At 43.8% G+C, this 13,529-nt stretch overlaps 1 protein-coding gene across 1 annotated transcript in view; it reads right to left on the reverse strand.

Annotated features, from left to right (window-relative positions):
• Positions 1-500: 500 nt before the first annotated feature.
• The window catches only part of PSIP1 (PC4 and SRSF1 interacting protein 1), a 346,309-nt gene continuing 333,280 nt past the window's right edge, over positions 501-13,529 (reverse strand). The window contains exons 16-17 of the mRNA XM_082273564.1: positions 12,602-12,704; positions 501-1,037 (exon numbers count right to left, since the gene is read on the reverse strand). Coding sequence (XP_082129690.1) covers positions 968-1,037; positions 12,602-12,704 — 173 coding nt within the window. The 3' untranslated portion in view covers positions 501-967. The remainder of the gene's footprint in view (positions 1,038-12,601; positions 12,705-13,529) is intronic.

Genomic DNA, 13,529 nt, shown 5'->3' on the forward strand with positions numbered 1-13,529 from the left:
AGCACTTGTTGACAGAACAAGCTTGTGTTTGTAAACCACCTTCCTCAAGACCAACATGATAAACGGATCATCTTGATTTCAGCATAGGGGTATTGTTTCCTGCTTTTGTGGCAACCTATTTAACTGAGAATCCAGCAGGTAACGTTCATGTAAAACAAGTGTCTATGTAAAGCCACAATAATAAGTATCTCCATCTATCAAGATGATCAACAGTGCTAAAGTCTAACACTACCTTGACTGTTCTGCCCATAAAGAATACTGACATCCATTTTTTACTCTGTCATTTGTTTTTATACCTTCTGCTCATAACATACACCTTACTAGAAGCAACATGTAGTTTTAAGTTTAGAAATGTGAACGTTATTACCAGTTTTCATCAGCATCTAACATCTCTGATAAGAGGTTCAGCATTTCTTAACTCTGCCTTGCAAGTACCACCAAAAGGACTTTTTTTTTTAATTATTTTATGTGGCCCTATTCGGGAGATTTCCCCATGTTTTTAGGCCCATAAATTGAGCATAATCTCTCCAACTACTGTCACCAGAGGTAAATACTGAAAATGCCATGTAGAGGGCACACGCTGCCTGCATTTAGGAAACATTGCTTGACATCAGCTGTTTGGAGATGGGGTATGAAATAGCATAAATATATTGAAATAAGCTAAACTCTGAGTTAGTGTATTGAACCATATAAATAATACACCTTAATTGTCTGCACAAAATTACAGGAAGGTAGTTTAACCACGGAAGATATTGTTAACGGACTAAATTGAACAGATGAGAAACTAGGACAGAAATCTAGCCAACACTGAATAACTCCTCTCCAGGTAACATGTCTTGCCTCCATAACACAACTTTCACACACCAAAATGCCAATATAGAAAAGTATTTAAAACTCTCAGCAGTCAAATGGGTTTGTTGCAAGACCGACAAACTGCTCCTTCTGCAAGGTAAGTATTCTTCCTGTATTAGTTGTCAGAGGCAGAATCATCACTTATTTGGTTGTTGGGCTCTGCAGCTTTTGATCCAGCCGTCGACCTGGATGAAACAAGTTAATAGCTGAATATGACATTTTCATTGATATTTACTAAAATTTTGTCAAAGTTGAAACTAATAAGCTTGGAATTTGGTATAAATACCATCTAGAGAAGTTATGTTAGGGATCATGGATTAGTTTAAGCAGCTAAGCCAAATTTGATTCAGAAAATTTGAAAAATACAAAAAGTAGAGTATATTTTAAAAAAATGACCAAAATGGTTTATGATTTCCCGTAAAATACATCCAGCTTTCAGACAGACTTCCTAAATCATTCATTCACAGATCATAAACACCAGAGCAAGAGACTTGTTCCTCTGCTTAAACACAAGAGCAGGCCTTTCTGGAACTTTTTGCTTACAAGTTAAAATTTGTATTTTTTGCTATTAGATTACTTAGAACCCCCAAACATATATTTTAGCAGAGACCCTAGAGCTTAAAATGGTGATCATTGATATATTTTATGTCACACCGTATTTGCGCAACGGTCTTACAAATGCACTTTTTTTTGGAAAAAACAAACTTGTTTTTTAAATTTTAAAAACATTTTAAGCTAGCTCATTTTTTTGTATAATGTGAAAGATGTGATGCTGAGTAAATCGATACCTAACATATACTTTAAAATTGCGCAAGTGCGTGGAATAGCGACAAACTATGGTACTTCAAAATCTCCATAGGCAACACTTAAAATTTTTTTCAGGTTACCTGTTTATAGTTACAAGGAGGGTCTAGTACCAAAATTATTGCTCTCGTGCGAACGATCGTGGCGATAGCTCACATGTGTGGTTTGAACACAGTTTACATATGTTGGCGCGACTTATGTATGCGTAAGCTTCTGCGTGCAAGCTCGGAGGGACGGGGCACTTTAATTTTTTTTTTTCTTATTTTACTTTTATTTTTAGGATCACTTTTATTTCTATTACAAGGAATGTACACATCCCTTGTAATATAAGTAGGCATGACAGGGCCTCTTTATTGTGAGATCTGGGGTAAAAAAAAAATGGATTTTTGTAAGAACTTACTGTAAAATCCTTTTCTCTGAAGTTCAACAGCCACAGCTCCATATCGTCATGACCACTGGGTTTTGCTCCTCCAATTAGGCAGAAAAAACAACAACTTTACCACGCCTATGGGGGCTGTCCCTTCAGGCATAACCCCACACACTCCGCTTCAGATTGCAGTTATGTTGCAAGCAGTGTTTAGAAGACAAAAAACCCCATACACTCAGAAGTAGAAGGGCAGGTGCTGCGTCTGTCGATGAACTTCAGAGAAAAGGATTTTACATTAAGTTCTTAAAAAATCCAGTTTTCTCTATCCATCATTGACAGACGCAGCTCCATATCTTCATTACCATTGGGACGTCCCAAAGCAGTATTGTCATGAGGGATGGAAGAACGCAAAGAACGTAATTCCCCAAAGGCTAATTTCAGCCAACCAGGTAAAAAGGAGCTCAACCAGGAAAAACATACACCCTCAAAGAGAACAAAAAAGATTCTCTTTAAACAGCAGCCTGCAAAACCTTAAGGCCAAAAGAGGCATCTGAAGATGGCAACACAACTACTTTGTAAGTATGCACGGACGACCAAGCTGCCGCCTTGCAAACTTGCATCACAGATGCTTGATGGCGAAAAGCCCAAGCAGCACTCCACGTCCTAGTAGAATGCGCCTGTACAGGGAAAGGAGGAACCTGACCCTTTAGTGAATAAGCCTGAACCACCGTCTGCCTGATCCATCTGGATATGGTCGCAGCAGACGCAGCCAACCCTGTGCAAGGTCCCTCGGTAAAGACAAAAAGAGCTGATTTTCTAAAAGACTCAGTGGCCTCCAGGTAAACCCTGATCGTCCGAACCACATCCAAAGAATGCAAGCAATTTCCTTAGAATGCTTAGGCTTGGGACAGAGTGAAGGTAACACAATGTCTTCATTCAAATGAAAATCAGAAACCATCTTAGGAAGAAAAGGCTGATTGGGTCGAAATACCTTCTTTTTCCTCTGTGGACCACCAGATATGGTGAGCAGCCAGACAACGCTGCCATTTCACATACTCTGCGAGCAGAAGTGATAACCACCAAAAAGGCAACCTTCTGAGACAATGAAAGCAGAGAACTCTCCCGAATGTTCTCAAAAGGAGGTTTTTGAATAACAGGTCATACCAAATTGAGATCCACGGAGCTTCCCCAGCACCCCGCCCCAGCCTGACAGGCTGGCGTCTGTGGTTATCACAGTTAAAAACAACGGGAGGAAGGACTTGGCCTGGCATAGTGCTGGTGACTGAAGCCACCACAACAGAGCAGACTGTGTTGTGGCTCAACCGAATCACAGTGTCCAAGGACTTAGGATCCTTGTTCCATTTGACAAGAATCTCCTTTTGCATAGGTCTTGTATGGAACTGAGCAAATGGAACCGCCTCAAAAGATTGATACCATCAGACCCAATACTCACATGCAGGTTCTCAGAGGGCAGATCTGTTCCCAGCAGCAACCGAATCACCTCCTGCAATTTTTTCAGCTTGTTCAGGGGAAGAAAGACCCTCGCCAAGGCAGAGTCCAGAGTCAGGCCGTGATAATCAAGTCTAGAGGAAGGTATCAGGGCGGATTTCTTGAATTTGATGGTCCACCTGAACGATTGCAGGGTTTGGACAGTGATCGTTAGGTCACCCATCAGGGCTGAATGAGAGTCCGCTCTCAATAGATATCGTCTTAAGTACCCCAGTATTGAAATCCCCTGTTGGCACAGCAATGCCAACACTGGAGCTAGTACCTTGGCAAAAACCCTGGGGGGGAGGCGAGACCAAAGGGTAATGCCACAAATTGATAATGCTCTTCTACTACTGCAAAGCAAAGAAACCGCTGGTGTCCAGCATAGATAGGGATGTGTAGATATGTGTCCTTGATATCTATTGAGGTCAAAAAATCTCCCTGGTGTAGTGACGCCAATCCTGAGAGGATGGATTCCATCCGAAACTTCAGTACCTGCAAAAAGCAGTTCGGGGCCTTGAGGTCCAGGATAGGACACACCTTGCCCTCCTTTCTGGGCATGGTGAACAGGTTTGAATAAAACCCTAGAAAGCTTTCCTTGCACTCCTTGCAACAGCAAATCATGTACCGCACCTCGCAAGTCCCTTAACCGATCTGGAGATAGGTGAAGATTGTATGGGAAAAAACTTGTCCGACGGTCGAGATCAGAATTAGATCTTGTACCCCGAGCGGATCAATTTGTGAACCCATTTGTCCTGAATCAGAGGTTCATGCTTCCGGAAAGAAGCAAAGACGTCAGAAACGGGTGAGAGCGCCCCTTCATGCAGATGAAGATTTGTCTGCAGATCCGGACAGACCGGCCTTTGATTTTCCCAACCATAGCTTCTTGGAACCCCCAAAAGACCTGAACGGTTTACCTTTTTCTTGCAACACGGAGGTACGAAAAAGCCGCTTATGAGCAGAGAAGGAAGGCCCCCCCCCCCCCTTAGAACATGGCGCCTTACCCTTAGAGGATTGCAGAAGAAGAGAACTCTTACCCCCGGTGAGACCTTTGATCAACTCATCCAGAGAGGATCCAAACAACCTTTCCCCTGCAAAGCCAGCTGCAGTCAGTGCAAAACTCCTAGAAAAAAAAGCTAGACAGTGGATTGAAGTCAGTGAACTACTCACTCACTGCTGCAATGATTTTAAATCACTACTGCAGTGCAGTCACTGCAGTAGGGATTTAAAATTATCGCAGCAGTGAGTACTACTGCAGCAGTAGTCCACTGACTCCCCACTGTCTAGCTTTTTTTCTAGCAGTTTTGCACTGACTGCAGTTAGTGATTTAAAATTATTGCAGTGAGTGCACTACTGCAGAAGTAGTCTACTGACTCCTCTAATCCACTGTCTAGCTGTTTGTTGTTGTCTAGCTTTTTTCTAGCAGTTTAATTTGCACTGACTGCAGTAGTGTTTTAAAATCATTGCAGTGAGTGCACCACTGCAGCGGTAGTCCACTGGCTCCAATCCACTGTCTAGCTTTTTTCTAGCAGTTTTGCACTGACTGCACTGCAGTAGTGATTTAAAAATTTTGCAGTGAGTTAGTGCACTACTGCAGCAGTTTATGCATCATTCACAATCAGATGATGTGAAATTGATGTCCCTGCAAGTGCGGTGTTCCTATCAGTTTTCATGCAGTCAAGGTGTGAAGAACGAGCCCTTAATGTTAAAAATATTAATAAACATTAACATGTTCAGTAACAGATGTGTCGAAAATTGTTTATTCTGCAAAAAACTTTAAATGTTCAAAATATCGGCCGATAACGATATGTAATGGGCAAAATATCGGTATCGGCAACGAAAAACCGATATCGGTTGATCCCTAATATAGAGTACCAAAAGCAGTAACCCCGAGCCATACTCGGGATTACCCCACAATAAAACTCACCTTCCCCTGCAAACTCCCGCCGCCCCCCCATCCATCCTCCGAGCGTTGCGACGCAGGAGGCTGGAACTGGCGGCAAATTCAAAAATGTAAATACACCAAACGACATGATACAAAGTTGTGATGAATTTGATGAAACTACTCATTCTGCACCAAAACTAAAAAAATTTGGGAAGTATATCAAATGATTCTTTAGAATTTCCAATGTGCCAGAGAGACCTCAGAATTGTTGCTGTTGTCACTTTCTGTACCCAATGACAAATTAACCCACGAATCGCAATGCTCAGTTCTTCAAGTAACTGTTTCGCTGTCGCTATTTTCCAGTTCATCTAAGCACTTTTGCGCAAAAAGAACGCTTTTTGGACGCCATGGTCGTTCTCAATTTTCCAGGCAAAAAAAAAACCTGGAAAAGCACAGGCAGGGCACTGGAAAAGACACCAGGTGAAATACTGTGGTGAAATGGCATGATACAATGTAATCGGTTAGGATAACAGCTTTGTATCATGTCATTTGGTGTATTTACATTTTTGAAATTGCCGCCGGTTCCACCCCCCTACGTCACGACGCTCGCAGGGAAGGGAACCGGAAGACAGGTGCCGGCATCGGCCGAGCACACAGCAGGAGGATGGCTGGAGGAAGGCGGGGGAATCGCAGGGGAAGGTGAGTTTTATTGTGGGGTAATCCCGAGTGTGGCTCGCGGTTACCGCTTTTGGTACTCTATATTAACTCCGAGCCACACTCAGGAATACCGCTAGGGAGGTTATTATAATTTATAATTTCGTGTTTCAAACTTTATCATACCCGGGATGTCTACTAGACTCTTGTTTGAACAGATTTAAGTGGGTTATTCCTAAGAATTACAGGCCAAAAATATAAAACATATTTCCATGCCAAACAATATACCGCTTTTAGCACAAAAATTCTGACATAATCAGGCAGCAAGGGAGGTTAAAAGACGCCAATCGCAGTCTCACCGCTATCTTAGCGGGCTACCAAACCCCAGGCTAGTACAATCTAACAGCAGAGTGTACAAGGAAAAACCCACAGGGAACCCCAGAAAAACATTACCGAACTGCTCAGAACACTGCCAGCATGCTCTGTGAAACTAATCTGCACAGGAAAAAGGAAAGAACAGCCTGTGTCTTTGCTAGAATTAAAGTGCCATGCCGCTCGCCTGTCCAGCGATCGTGAACCACAAGAAAATGGCCGCCCCGATGCATTCCTATGGGAAACAGAAAATGTCTGCCCATGTAATACGATGGGAAAAATAATACATTGATCCACAGCAAAATGGTGGCCCCCACGGCACACCATGCGGTCTCTCCAGGACCCTCAAAAGGGGTCTCCGAACACTAGGCATCGGAGGGTCCCCAGGAAGGGACCCCACCAGGAGCAGCCACCCATCATCAAAAAGGTGCCACAGCGGCCGCAATATATCCACCCCCCAAGGTAGGAACCTGCACAGGGTAGGGGGGAAAAAAAAAACGGAGGGGTTGGGGCCTAATCCTACCGAGAGGCCAGGGGAACCGAGGGAGCCCCGGGGGTCCAACCATTCCAGGGATAGGGCCCACGTCCGCCCTGAGACCGCTAGAGGTTTTGGGGGGAAAAATTACTTACCATACCACTATACCAGTGGGCGCCACTCTTAAACAGATCACCTCCTACCCGGGATGGGGGTGCTGTCAGCCAGGGGGTACTCAGGGCATTTCAGGTTGATCGCGTCCTGGCGAGATGGTTCACTCGCAGGCTCGTCCCCATCCGTCGGGGCACTTTCGTGGCGAGGCCCAGTTCTGGACTATAACCTGCTTGCGCTCGCTGGCTAGGCTGGGAGACCTTACCACTTAAGCCCCGGAAGTTTTACCCCCTTCCTGACCAGGGCCTATTTTGCGATTCGGCACTGCGTGACTTTAACTGACAATTGCGCGGTCGTGCGACGCTGTACCTAAACTAATTTGACGTCCTTTTTTTCTCACAAACAGAGCTTTCTTTTGGTGGTATTTGATCACCTGTGCGATTTTTTGATCATGCGCTATAAACAAAAAAAGAGCATCAATTTTGCAAAAATAACAATATTTTTCAAATTTTTTTAATATGAAATTCCCCCAAAAAAATGTAAAAATCACAATTTTTTAACATTTTCGGCCAATTTGTTTTATGCTATATGTTTGGTAAAAAAAAAAAAAAAAAATCGCAAAAAGCGTATTTTGATTGGTTTGCGCAAAAGTTATCGCGTTTACTAACAAAGGGAAAGATTTTTGTCATTTTTGTTTTTTAACGCGTAATGGCGGCGATCTGCGATTTTTTTTGCGGTACTGCGACATTGCGGCGGACAGATCGGACCCTTGACTGACATTTTTGGGGTTACCAGTGACATTACTGCAGTAATCAGTGCCATACACGGTTACTGCAAAATGACACTGGTAGTGAAGGGGTTAACTTTATTTGAGAGGGAGGGGCTGTGTGTGTCCCTAGGGGCGTGATTCTAACTGTGATTGGCTGTGGCTTGAGCTGTAGAAACAGTGATCAATGGTCCTACATAGTAGAACCGTGTGATCACTTTTTCTACACAGGGGAGAATGACAGGCGGCTTGTTTACACTAGCCGCCTGAATTTCTCCCTCTGCAGCGACGATCGCAGAGTGACCGGCGGACATCGGGTCCGCGCCGTGGGGGCGCACGCTCGCTCCCTAGACCCTCACAGGCTAGCGACGTAGATCTACGTCACTTTGCCTGTGAGGGGCTGACTGCCGACGTAAATAGTCGTGCGGCAGTCGGCAAGTGGTTAAGGATCCAGTCTGAAACCACAGGCTGGTCACAAAAATAAAAATTCCCTATTTACAGCTAAGACTGAAGTCCCAGCAGGGAGCTAGGTCCTATTCCTAAACTAGGCAGAAACAAACTGCAATCTTAAGCAGAGTGTTATGCCTGCAGGGATAGCCCCACAGGCGTGGTAAAGTTTTTTCTTCCTGCCTAGTGCCTATTCCTAAATGGAGGAGCATAACCCAATGGTAATGGAAATATGGATTTGAGAAGTAATTTTACCTTTAAGAGATGAAAACAATCATCAACAAGTGATCTCAGGAGGTGACTCCGGTCCTCTGAGGGCATAGCGGGGGCTATCTTGCCCTCACTCAGCTTCCAGCCCAGCCACAGGACAGATGGGATTAGCTCTGGGCTAACTGGCAGGTCCGGATAAGCCCAGAGACGACTAGGAAGTGGCAGGAGGGGGGCACCTCTCCCGCCACTTCTAAAAGGAATCCCATAGCGAATCTGCTGCCGGGATCAATTTTACCGGGGCTATGGCAGCTAGCTGTTGCCATACCAGCAGTATTTAACTGCTTGCTGACTGCCCGCAACATATATACTGCGGCAGGCTGGCTTGGCTGCATGAATCGCCGTACCTGTACGGCGATCCGTGGGGAGCGATCCTGGGGGCGCGCCCCTGTTCGCCAGCGGGGAGTTGATTCACGAGGCCAGTGGCTGCAATTGCCGCCGGGCACCCGTGATTGCTCCTTGTGGAAAGAGAACGGCGGTTTGCTGTTGTAAACACACCTGTGTTCCTTCTATTTAGGATCACAGGTCTCTGTGTGTGTATCCACAAGTCCATCCCCCCTCACAGTTAGAAAACACCCCCTAGGCATACATTTAACCCTTTGATCGCCCCCTTCCCTGCCAGTGTCATTATTACAGTAACAGTGCATATTTTTAGCACTGATTACTGTAGTAATGTCACTGATCCCCCCCAAAATGTCAGTTAGGGGTCCAATCAGTCCGCCGCAATGAAAAAAAAAAAAATTCGCTGATCGCCGCCATTACTACTAAAAAATTACGACAAATCTTTCCCCTAGTTTGTAGACGCGATAACCTTTTGCGCAAACCAATCAAAATATGCTTACTGGGATTTAATTTTACCAAAAATGTGTAGCAGAATACAAATTGGCCTGGAATAAAACAGGTGATTCAATACCCCCAAAAAGCTTGATTTGTGGGGGAAAAAACACATCAATTTTATTTGGATACAGTGTGGCACGACCACGCAATTGCCCGTTAAAGTAACGCAGTGCCGAATCACAAAAAATGGCCTGGTCGTTAAGGAAAATCTTTTGTCCAGAATAGGCTTGTGACGGTATCAGATTTTCATGCTGCGATTAATTGATTAAGGTTTTGCCACGGTATACGGTATTATCACGGTATTCTATTGTTAAATTTAAATTATTAAATTTCCACCTCACTTTAATTTCATTGCTGAATTTAGGGGCTTTGGTTCACTTATGCACATTATTATATAGTCAGTCAGTACAGACTCTGTGAACCAGGCCTAAAATAGGTCATCAAGCAGTGTCTGGCCTAACTGGTGATAACTGGTCCTGGCGCTCGGCTCCGATCCGATGGCCTGGTCATTAAGAGGGCAAATCCTTGTGGTCAAGAAGTGGTTAAACCTGAAGGAGGTGTTGTTTATAAATTACTTTACTATTGCTTTAGGCCTGGTTCACATGTATGCGGGTTGGTGGTTCACATGTATGCGGGTTGGTGGCCCACATTTGCACAGGCATAGCAGCCCATTGATTTGAACGGGCTGCTATGCCCTCATTTTCCGCAGAAAAAAGGTGCATGCAGCATTTTTTTAAAAATTCAGTGGCCTTGAAATCCATCCTGCTTTTGCACCATGCGACTAACCTGCAGTTCCTGCTCTGGCAAGCTTTCTGCATTTTTTGTATACGTGGGCACGGCATTTAAAAACAGTTTGCGTGTGCAGCAACGGCAGGTAAGTCGCATGGTGCAAAAGAAGGATGGATTTCATGGCCACTGCATTTTTTTAAATTCTTCATGCACCTTTTTTCAGCTGAAAACGCAGGCATAGCAGCTCAAGCCCATTCACATCAATGGGCTGCTATGCCTGTGCAAATGTGGGCCCCCAACCCGCATACACGTGAACCAGGCCTAAAGCAATAGTAAAGTCATTAATTGGTTAAACCTGCAGGAGGACCGGTGTTTTTATCTATTAATGACTTTACTATTGCTTTAGGCCTGGTTCACATGTATGCGGGTTGGGGGCCCACATTTGCACAGGCATAGCAGCCCATTGATGTGAATGGGCTTGAGCTGCTATGCCTGCGTTTTCAGCTGAAAAAAGGTGCATGCAGAATTTAAAAAAATGCAGTGGCCATGAAATCCATCCTTCTTTTGCACCATGCGACTTACCTGCCGTTGCTGCACGCGCAAACTGTTTTTAAATGCCGTGCCCACGTATACAAAAAATGCAGAAAGCTTGCCAGAGCAGGAACTGCAGGTTAGTCGCATGGTGCAAAAGCAGGATGGATTTCAAGGCCACTGAATTTTAAAAAAATGCTGCATGCACCTTTTTTCTGCGGAAAATGAGGGCATAGCAGCCCGTTCAAATCAATGGGCTGCTATGCCTGTGCAAATGTGGGCCGCCAACCCGCATACATGTGAACCACCAACCCGCATACATGTGAACCAGGCCTAAAGCAATAGTAAAGTCATTAATAGATAAAAACACCGGTCCTCCTGCAGGTTTAACCACTTCTGGATCGCAAGGATTTGCCCCTTTAAAGACCAGGCCATCGGATCAGAGCGCCAGGACCAGTCATCACCAGGTAGGCCAGACACTCCTTGATGGCTATATAATAATGTAATGTGGGCTGCTATGCGTGTGTGTGTGTATTATATATATATATATATATATATATATATATATATATATATATATATATATATATATTAGAGCTGCACGATTCTGGCCAAAATGAGAATCACGATTTTTTAGCCTGGAATAAAAATCACGATTCTCTCACGATTCTCTGTGTAACAAAAAAAAAAAAAATTGGGATAACTTTACTGTTACGTTTTTTTTTTTTTTTTTATTCATTAAAGTCTATTAATTGCGTTTGAAAGACTGCTGCGCAAATACAGTGTGACATAAAATATTACAACAATCGCCATTTTTTTTCTGTAGGGTCTCTGCTAAAAAAATATATAAAATGTTTGGGGGTTCTAAGTACTTTTCTAGCAAAAAAAAAAAAACTGATTTTAACTTGCAAGCAACAAGTGTCAGAAAAAGGTCCAGTCTTTAAGAGGTTAAACTTCCTTTCTCCCTGGCAGAGGGAAGGAAAAGATACAAATGTAATCATTTTTATAGTTACTGGGAGACTTAATGCTGAAAGGCTTAGCTGTGTGAGTGAATGAGTCATCCAGCTCACTGAAATGTATCAATTCACAAGTCAGACCCAGGAGCAGAGAAACTCGGTATTTTAAAAATGCCACAACAACAATACTGTGGCTATGCAATACCGCGATATATCGAATTACCGAAAACCGGCATATGTCTAGTCCAGAAGTGGTTAATGTCAAAGTAATGACGTTAATATACTGTGGGCGGCTGGCAAATGGTTAACTTATGCCAACTGGTCATCTCCCTGATCTTATATTGGTTGTGGATAGAATTCCTAAACATCCAAACTTTCTCCTGTTCATTCTCATCCAATACCCTCAATTATCTGCTCACAATATCTTATTTGTCCCTTTCACCTCTATCTCAGTTCATTTCTGGACGTCACGCACAAACCATGTATTCTAAAGACAACATTTGTAGCAGACGATGGGAAGTTCAAAACCTCACCTACCAGCTGCCTTGTCTCTCTCAGACCCTGGTGGGGAGATGGATGAGAGTTCTGCTGTGGCCAGGGGGTTTACTCATTCTGGATTTGCCAAATTTATTATGAAAATGTAATTATAGGTGTACGGTCCTTGGGGTGAAGCCAAGCTAAGAAAGTATTACAGGGGATTTTCTCTTAAATAGTTAAGACCATTTGGTACAGTGACGAAAGGGTCATGTCACATGTAAATAAAGGTGCAATCCTACAACACTATTCTGTTTTAGGTAACTGAAGCCTGACAAAGCAATGTATCACCATTATCTACTAAAAACATAATCAGCTTTGTACAAAAGTGCAATAATATACTAATAATTGAATAAGACGGGCGATACTTGTTCATGCCTGTGTGCGTTAATGCTTTGAATGGCCTCAAAACACTGCGATGCATATGACTTCACATACATGCATTGCAGTGTGCGGAGCGCATATACAGCACATTAGCACGAGTATAGGTATGAATCCAGCCTAAACCCATTTAGCTGGTATTTACCGTTTTGTGGTCTTGTCCTCTTTGCCATCATTTTCCTCACCACTGTCTTCATTCTGTTGTGCTTCGTCCTGTGCTTCCCGGCCACCATTAACTGCTTTTGTATCTGCAAACATATTGAAAACAATACATATAGGATGATAGCTATGTTTCTGCACCAAAATAATGATATTTCTGACATACTGTAAAATGGATTTCTCCGATGTTCATTGACTGACACAGCATCAGATCTTCATAACCGTTGGGTTATCCTGCCCCCCTACAGAAGTAGGACACTAGGCAGAAGAAAAGTCTGGCTACGCCCATGGGCAGTCAAAGGGGGTATACTTCGCACCTCTGCTATAGGCACCCAGTTTAGTTACAAGCAGTATCAAAAGAATTACAACTCCACAGAGGGGTGGGTGCTGTGTCCGTTGTTAATAATCATCAGAGAAATGGATTTTACGGTAAGTCAAAAATCCCATTTTCTCTTTCGATCATTGACTGACAGCTTCAGATCTTCATAAGCATTGGGACGTCCCAAAGCAGTGTTAAACATGAGGGGTGGGAACAGCAACAAAAAATTCATAAGGCTAAACCGTAGCCAACCAGGCAACAGGAACTCAACCAAAACTACTGGAGCCCACCTGAGAAAAACAATACACCCTCAGAGGATCAGGTCCCCTCAACAGCAGCCTGCAAAACCTTGCGGCCAAAAAGTATCCGCAGATGCCAACACATCCACTTTATAAAACCTTGTTAAAGCGTGCACCGAAGACCAGGTGGCCACCTTGCAAAGCTACAACACTGACGCCTGATGACGGAAGGCTCAGAAGGCACTAAGCGTCCTAGTAGAGTGCGCCTTAAAAGGGAAAGGGGGAACCTGACCGTTGATGGAATAGGCCTGAATCACCATCTGTCTGATCCATCTGCAAATGGTCGCAGAGGAAGC

Source organism: Pelophylax lessonae, assembly GCF_965119305.1.
Source record: "Pelophylax lessonae genome assembly, chromosome: 1".
NCBI lineage: Eukaryota > Metazoa > Chordata > Amphibia > Anura > Ranidae > Pelophylax > Pelophylax lessonae.